Genomic DNA, 8,609 nt, shown 5'->3' with positions numbered 1-8,609 from the left:
CGTGCACAAAACCATCTTTTGCTGATTTGTAGGGTGCCTGTCTTGGTTTCCGAAGAGAATCTTGTTTTGGACGTGATAGAGCACGAGAGCTAGAAGCTGCTGAGGCAGAACTTTGGATGTGGTTAGCTAACATACGTTTTGGATTTCTGGTCTTCGGACGTCGAGGCAATGAACCAGAACTGGAAGAAATTGGCTCAAGTGATTTCTCAGTTTCTAAGTGTCCTTTCAAGGTATGATCTCTGTCCTTTGACGCCGTTTCGTCCTCTGTTGTTTCTTTGCTCCTCGTGGAATGTGTTCTCTGGTGTTTCTCTGTGCCTGAGCTTGGTGAGAAATCGTTTTGTGATGGCGACGCTGAGCTAGTTGATGTAACTGACGCATTGGAATCAGTTTCCCCTGGCACGTCCTCTACGATCGTCATATACTTTGATTTCCTTCTTCGGGTTTTCTTCCTAGGGCGTGGAGATGCCCCAAAACTTGACGAAATTGTTGTATTTGAGACACCATCAACTGTTTCATGATCCTCTGCCAAAGTACCGTCTGCCTGATCTGAGCAATCTATCGACGCGGGATCAAAGATCTTGTCCATCTCCATTGCTAACGTAAGCCTAGGATTGCTTGTCTTAGGTCGAGGTAATTCGCTCGGACTGGACGTGATTGCAACAACCTCTGGGTTGACAGCAAAAATATCATCTTCGTGCAAAATATACTCTATATCCTTGGCCAATTGTTCATCTGACTGTTTAGAATGTTTCCTCACAAGAGGAGGAAGTGCATCAAGACCGAATGATACTTTTCTACTTGAACCATCTTCCTCATCCTGTGCCTCGTTATCATCAGTTTGCTCCGGTTCCTGAAACGACACATTTTTTTTCTTTGGCGAAAATTTGCCAGAAGAGATTTGACCCTTGACTTCTTCAGCAGTAAGTATGTTATCTTTGACATCCTTTGCGATGCCCTTGTCATCTATGAGCTTGTTTTCACCTCTAGATTTTTTCATGACTCGCTGCACCTTTTCATCGGGTGAAACTGTACCAGCGCTGATTTCTCCGTTCGATTCAGCTGCAGGGATATGGTCGCTCAAGATATAATCAATATCATCTGCCAGTTTCACATCACCTGTGACTTTATTTTCCCTTAAGGATTTTTTCTTGGGATGTTGTTCGTTTTTTGAGGGTGAAACTCTGCCAGCACGGAATTCATTGGATTCAGCTGCAGGGATATCGTCATTCAAGATGTAATCGATATCCTCCGCCAGTTTCTCATCCCTTGAGGACTTTTTCTTGGGTGAAACTCTGCCGGTGGTGTTTTGGCCATTTGATTCAGCTACAGGGATATCATCATTCAAGATATATTCGTTATCGTCTGCCATTTTCTCGTCCACCGAGATATTGTTTTCCCCAGTGCAATTTTTCTTGGGATGTTGTGCTTTTTTCGAGGGTGAAACTCTGCCGGTGGTGTTTTGTCCACTTGATTCAACTGCAGAAATATCGTCGTTCAAGATATATTCGATATCGTCTACCAGTTTCTCTTCCTCGGTGATCTCCTTTTGCATCATGGAATTTTTCTTAGGACGCTGTGTGTTTTTCGGCGGTGAAACTCTGCCAGCTGGGATTTCTCCTTTAGATTTAGCTGCCGGGACAATCACATGTTTCACTTTCCTTGCCGATCCCTTTCTTGTGTGTTTCTGAGCTTCACCAGCACTGGGAGCTGTTGGTTCATTTGAAAAGTTTAAACAATCATCTTTAAGAATGTTTTTGATTTCCTCCGCCACTCTTATGTCCTCTTCATCCATCGTCCTCTGAGGTTGATTCTTTTCCAGTCGTGAAGTTGAGACAGAACTTATTGCAAGGGGAGAACTTTCTACAACACGTTCTTCGGCGTCTCCCATTTTAAGCTAAATAAGTATATAAGCAAAATAAATCAATCGATAATTTACTTTATTTAAAGAGGCTGTGACACGATAATACGCATGTGCGACTTCGAATGGCACTGAATAGAAATTGTATGACTCGGTACCATTCGCCGCCCGGAAAGATAGGCCACACTCTTATTCTCGGTATTGGACTGGAACTAGTTTGCAAATGAGGCTTAGGAGGGGCGTCTTTTCAAATGCAAATGACATTAATCTCTTTTAATGTTATTCCTCGGTATGAACCTCCATTGCAAGCTAGTTTCAATCCAATATCGAGAATATGAATATGGCCTTACAAATAAACTTTATCAGCTTCTAATTTTCAAATGTGTTCCTCCCTGTCATAATTCCTAGACACCTAGAACCAAAAACCCGTCATCAAGACCGCCTCTAAGTATTGCAACATATCAGATCACATCCGACACACGCGAAATTAATGTATGATTGAATATGGAATCCTTCTTTTTTATTCTTGGGCTTGGTATCGCTCCAGAGCATGTCCCTCTATGGCACCCTACCAATGTGTCTATCTGAAGACACGCCCTGAGAAGGGGATTTAAAAAGTGCAACCCGTGTACGAGACACTCCCCATTAAATTGCTACGAAAGTTTGCCATTGTTTACGATAAACGTTATACCACTTACCTGAATTTTATCACCCGCCTTTCTGCTTCTCCTTTTCGCATAGATTTGTTTAGGGCCTTGTTCTGCAACAGCGCTGGTTACAGTTGTCCCATTTGACCTAGCATCAGATTTGGCATCACTTAAACTGCACTCGACATTCGTTGCAAGTCTGTTATCTTCTGTCTTCTTGATTCTTCTCGGTGAGGGTTTTGATACGCCGGCATGGCTAGAACTCGGTCCAGGTGACCCGGCCAGTGCATGCCCTACATCCGGGACTTCCGGAATCTCCTTCTCCACAATGCTGTCAATGTTGTCAGTCAGCATGATCTCGTCTTTGTAATTAGGTTGACGTCTGCTGTCTTTTTTCTTAAGTCGTCTCATCGCACCCGAACAACGCGGCTTCAGTGGTGTACCTTTGTTGTCTCCATCCTCGTTTTCCGTGGACGACTCTTCACTCCACTCTGCATTCCAGCGAGGCTTGTGCACCAGACTTTCCCAACTTTCCTTTCTTTCTCCCGGGCGATGTTCTGCCTCCCACGTGGGATCTACACTGGTCTCAATGAATGCACTTCTCGAGCTCTTCTCGTTAAAATCTACTACACTTGCTGTCTCCACTGCTTTTTCAAGGCGTGAACGTGTTTCTTCAATACCGCGCGCCAACGTGGAATCTTGTTCGTATCCGTTTTCAGTTGGAAATAAACTCGGCGAGCTATTAACTGAAACATAGTGTCGTGATGATGCGCCTGTTTCTTTGGCGGTTTTGGAACAACACGCGCCCATATTTCTCTACGAAAATTACAATTTTTTTCCGACCGATCCGGCAAATGCACAACTTCCCTCTGGAATTTGCGTTTGACTCTGAATTTTCTTTATGACGCATGCAATACGTAACTTTACGAGAAAAAAATCGAACAAAGCGCGCGCGCAAGGAGAAATCAGAAAGATCGCGTTTTAGAGCATCATTTAACGGTTTTTTCTCGTTTTAGAGGACAAAAAATTTCTCATCTGTTATTTTCCCCATTGTTAGCTTTCGTGATTGAAAATATAATTCCTGAACATCGAGACTCGGTAAAAAAGCGCAAAAAAAAATTATAAAGGGAAAATTTATGGAGGTTCAATAATTTTAAGGCTTGAGTGCTAATTTTGAAGATGAAAAATTGATCGGGAGATAAGCTTCGATTTTGCTATTTTGCTAATGATAACTAGGACCATACTTTTATTGTTTGCTTATTTCTGGCGTTATCAAGAGCTTTCGAGGCTCGGAAGACCGCGGTGTTCTTGAAGATATTTTCGACAAATGCTACAGTTGCCTCAGTCAACGAAAGTAGAACCCTGTGGCAAAAGCCTTCCGTGAGGAGATAAGGATAATCACAGTGGCAGATAGCGTCCTCCGCAGCCAAGAGGAACCTTAAGAGTGTCGCGTAGGTTACAATCGTAAAGCACCTTGGGCTAAATAGTCAGTATTTTCTACTACTCAATGTGAGATTTATGGGTATTTCCGACGACATCTAAGTCGCAAAGATCGCTATTGATGAAACCACGATCTGACGATTCACAAATTATTGCATTCAGACAATTGACCAATATTGTCAGTATAAAAAACGTCTGGAACAGGTTACCCTTTTTCGGTTAATCAATAAACTGACTATAACATTACAGTGTGCAAATTCCATTGTAAGATAAAGTTGACTCGCTTTTAACTTTCATTTACTTGACATCTATACTGCATTTGACTTGATCTGCACAGCATGTTTCGAAAGCACGAGATGATAGTTTTTTTTAGCTTTGTTCGGCTTACATATAATTTATATCTAAGGCTTACAAGATTACAACAGAAGAGCTATCAAAACACGCGACACCAACACCTTTCTGTAACCCAGTCTCCACTCAGAATAGCCTGCGTAGCAGGCGTATAAAGGGGATGGGGTGGAGGAGGAGAAGAGATTTCCCCGAATTCTCTTCCTTCTCCCCCACCCCCCTCCCCTTTATACGCCTGCCACGCAGGCTACACTCAGAACGTTCAGAGTTTCGTCCCAAGACTCCCTAGAAACGGCGGATGAATTCAAAATAGCGATGGCCGATAACGTTGTCAGCAAGTGGCTTCACAGTGCACTTTTCTTGTATTTACATCCTTGGGTCTCAGGAATTTAGTCGTATACACATTCAGACACTATCCTCTCCACCAGGAACAACACCAACAGTATTGAGGTAAGGAGGTAGGCGACTGGATAATGGGTAATTCACGGGTTAACAGACCAGGGAGGCCGACCAGGGAGGCCGACCAGGGAAGGTATGAAAAAGGCTTATGTGATCAAAAAGAGAACGCAGAATTTATGGCAGTACACGCCACAAAAAGCGCGTGGAATGGAAAAGGGGAGAAATAGAGTATACCCCACTGAAAAAGGTGGGAAAACGGAGAGAATACTAAATGCATTTGCCCCCAGGGATTTTTCAGAACATGAACATTCAGGATCTGGGAGTGTGAGGAAGTCATTCTCATTCCCAAAGCCTCCATTTCTTAACGAGTAGCACTGGGAATGAGAATGGAGGAAAACTAAATTTACCACTTTGTTGAACTGTCCTTTAGAAATTTGTTTTAATATTTATGGTGAATATCTATGGGAAAACGGGCTTGCAGCCTGTACTCTTGAATGTAGAGTTCACAAATACTTTTTTACAAGTTCCTAAGTTAGAGTACTTGCAGAGATGAAGGAAACAGGTTATATTGTTGACAAACGTTTTTAGACTTTTTAGGGATAGACTGTATGTTTCTGAAGCACAGACAGGTTGGGAAATTACCAAATTACCAAATGTTTACTTTCTGTAATCATATCAAGGCTTAAAAATAAAGAATTAAAATTATTTGCTAACCACAAATGTCGAAATTGAGTGCCTTCTCTTTGTGTTTTCCTCAAAATTCATTGACAGATGTTGGTTTTAATTTTTCCTACTCCAAGGCAGGATGCAGCCACTTTTGAAGTCTGACCTTGGCAAGACTAATATTCAACCTCTACACTTACAAAATTTGCCTGGTGTAGATGGGCCCCAATTGAATAAAACTACTTTACAATAGGCACCTTCTTTACATATGGTTCATTTTTCTCTAAAATGAAAATTTGGCACAGAATTTCTAAACTTAGGTTTGTTCTTATACATGTAGTCTACAGTTGATAAAGGAAAAGATTTAACAGAAAATGTCTGTCTTTGAGGTGTACGTACTTTTTTCACGAGCAATATTTAAAAACGTATTATAGCTTGCTCCATGGATATCATGTTAAGTACTTCACTACTAAGAAAATTATTATACAAGTAACTATCATTCCTCCAAACACAATCCATTTGTCCTGTTGAGGGAAAAAAACAGAAAGCTCTGATCAGTTTATTTCAGATAAATGTATTTTTTATTTTTTATTCCTCCAATTCCTAGCTAATACAGAGATGTGTAAATATAATGTAAAGAAAATAAATAGTAACCGATAGTGCTTTGTAAGGACGAAAAAAAAAACGCATAAAACAGAAATTACATCACTTGAATTGAATAGAAGATTGAACAGAAGATATCTGTTGTGGTTGAACATTATACTTAGTACAATTGGTACTTTCATTTGTTATATGCATATTTGATATACTTTATACCCACATTGAACATATCAAAACAATACAATCATGTACAAAAGTTGTTGAGACATGAAAATTACCATCCCTTTTTCCCTAGGTGTAAATTTTCCTCTCTCCCCTCGTGAAAGGTAGCCCCCTCCTTCCCCCTTTTTCAATGTTGGAAACAAATAAACATCAACAAAGCGTTTTGCAACATTGTTTGGGGGAAGCGGGGTGACTATAGATGAAAAAGGTGTTTTCATTCAAAAGCAAAGTATTATTGTTAGTTTGAAAGCATTAGTTTGGCTAAAATGTCTCAACACTTCTGTCCATGATTGTAGATATATAATATATCACTTAATTGCTAACACACTTACCTGGGTAGCTCTCTTGTCAATCAATCTCATAACGGTATTGGAAAGGCCAAGAGTGCTGGCAATATCTAATATTCTCTTGTGAGCTCCCTGTTGATAATCACAAATTAAAGTCTCTGTTATCACTTACATTAGAATCACCATTAACAACAGGAGTCAACTATTGATGTTGGAAACATGTGATTGGGATGTCGTCCTTGAAATCAAAGGCTCATGAATGATTCACATCAATCAACATTTTCATTTGTCCATCTCAGCAATACTCTTCATCCAATCACACATGAGTCTTGAGTGGTGAATGGAAATTGGAGAAATTGAATGGTAACACCAATGTATCTAGTATTAGCCCCAGGCATTCGTAGAGTTGAAAAGAACCAGAGAATAAGAGATGGAGTGCCAGAAATATCAAGACAATGAGCCCCTTAAAATACCTGCCTGTCCAGTAAAAAAGGCCGTTTTCAAGTTACCTTTTACCTCATGTGTCAAAACGAGTCTTTGTGCAAAACTGTTCATATGAAAATATGTTTGCCCTACAGGTTCACTTTCATGCAAATCATCGACAATCTCATTTTCATCTAAAAGGTTTTACATGAAGACTCCTTTTGAAACAGAGGCACAAGGCAACTCGGAAATGATCTATTCTCTTGTTTGTTTGTTGGTTTTTTTTTTTAATAAAACCATTCCCCACCCCTCACCCAGTGTGTTCATATGAAAGTAACCATAGCAATAATGAACATACTTTTAAGGTGAGACGCTGATCTCGTAAGCTTGTCAAAATACTGGACCCACTGGACAATAAATCACTTATTCCTCTGTCAGCATTTTGAAGGGAAGTGTTGTGTTGTAGGGCATGGTCTATCATGATAGATGTTTCACCACTATTCTGAAAATGAAAAATCAAAAAAGGAAGTATTGAAACACACAGCTGTGTATGAGAAAAAAATATGTCCATGAATGATCAATCCAGTCACAGGAGATGTGTTTAGTGTTTTTCTGAATCTTTCTCTGTAAACTATAAACTATTAACAATGGAGTAAAAAATTATTATGAATATGATCCAATTGTCAAGAATCTTCCGATTGCTTCTAACACAAGAGATTTTCCCGATAATCTTCACGTTTGAACGACCAACAAACTCGAATCACTTCACTATTTTTAATGTCCCAACTTGAAGGAAATTAGAAGGATTACAATCTCTAGATCTCACACGACACGCACATGGCTTTTTTGAAATCCTAAACTTACATCATGTGATTACAGCTTATCACTAAGCAACGAGAAATATAGGGAGCAAAGTTCACTTCCACCGCGTGACAGTCACGCAGTCCCTTTTCTAACACAATTATGCTTGTAGTACTGTCTGACTCAACAATAATCAAGAGAGCATTTGCTATTAATTTGTCAAGTTTTAACTTCCAATGGAAGCATGAGTAATTATAACACAAATCAAATCATCTGATTTTCACAACTTACAGTTGTGAACCTTCTGTTGAGTAGTTCTTCTCTTTCCCTTTCTTCTTGTTCCTGATGAAAAAGGAAAATTCCAACTTATAATTTTTGAGCTAACTGCAAGTGTTCTGATTTCAAAAACAGGATTTATTCATGTCATGTGATAAGTTGTGTTAATGAACTGAAAACAAACTAATCACCACATACCCTCATCATTTTACGCTGCTGGTAATTGTTGAAGCCTGTCTTCAGGTGTCTTAAATCATATGTTAGTTGGTCCACTTTTCTGTTATAAATTTAAAAATGAGGTATTTCAATTCAATGTCAGACATTCTGTCAGTCAAATTGTTTTGGAGCACTTAATCCTGTAACAGGCTACTTACATCCTCGCGCTCTGTTTCTTCTGTGGTGGTTCCTTGTTAATGAGGATGGTCAGACGATCACAGTTGGATGAGACCTTCTCCAGGTTTTGTTCTATTTCCTGTTCAATGGCTGTATGTGCAGAGACAAGCAAATTACTTAGGGATCCACTTTTAATATGTTTTAAGTCTACTTTAATTTACCTTGTTCCAGGCATTGAGTTTAGTTGAAGAACAGGACAAATATGGCAAGAGGAAAACTAAGGGGGAGGGGAGGGGGTTGAGATGAAGAGCA

General features: G+C 39.9%; 1 protein-coding gene across 1 annotated transcript in view; it reads right to left on the bottom strand.

Annotated features, from left to right (window-relative positions):
- Positions 1–4,201: 4,201 nt before the first annotated feature.
- The window catches only part of LOC145469040 (Golgi SNAP receptor complex member 2-like), a 5,657-nt gene continuing 1,249 nt past the window's right edge, over positions 4,202–8,609 (bottom strand). Inside the window, exons 3-8 of the mRNA XM_081452692.1 lie at positions 8,339–8,447; positions 8,163–8,241; positions 7,980–8,030; positions 7,246–7,389; positions 6,510–6,596; positions 4,202–5,879 (exon numbers count right to left, since the gene is read on the bottom strand). Coding sequence (XP_081308818.1) covers positions 5,805–5,879; positions 6,510–6,596; positions 7,246–7,389; positions 7,980–8,030; positions 8,163–8,241; positions 8,339–8,447 — 545 coding nt within the window. The 3' untranslated portion in view covers positions 4,202–5,804. The remainder of the gene's footprint in view (positions 5,880–6,509; positions 6,597–7,245; positions 7,390–7,979; positions 8,031–8,162; positions 8,242–8,338; positions 8,448–8,609) is intronic.

The sequence above is a fragment of the Orbicella franksi genome, chromosome 15 (genome assembly GCF_964199315.1).
Source record: "Orbicella franksi chromosome 15, jaOrbFran1.1, whole genome shotgun sequence".
Taxonomy (NCBI): Eukaryota; Metazoa; Cnidaria; class Anthozoa; order Scleractinia; family Merulinidae; genus Orbicella; species Orbicella franksi.
This window is presented reverse-complemented; position numbering and strand designations above follow the sequence as displayed.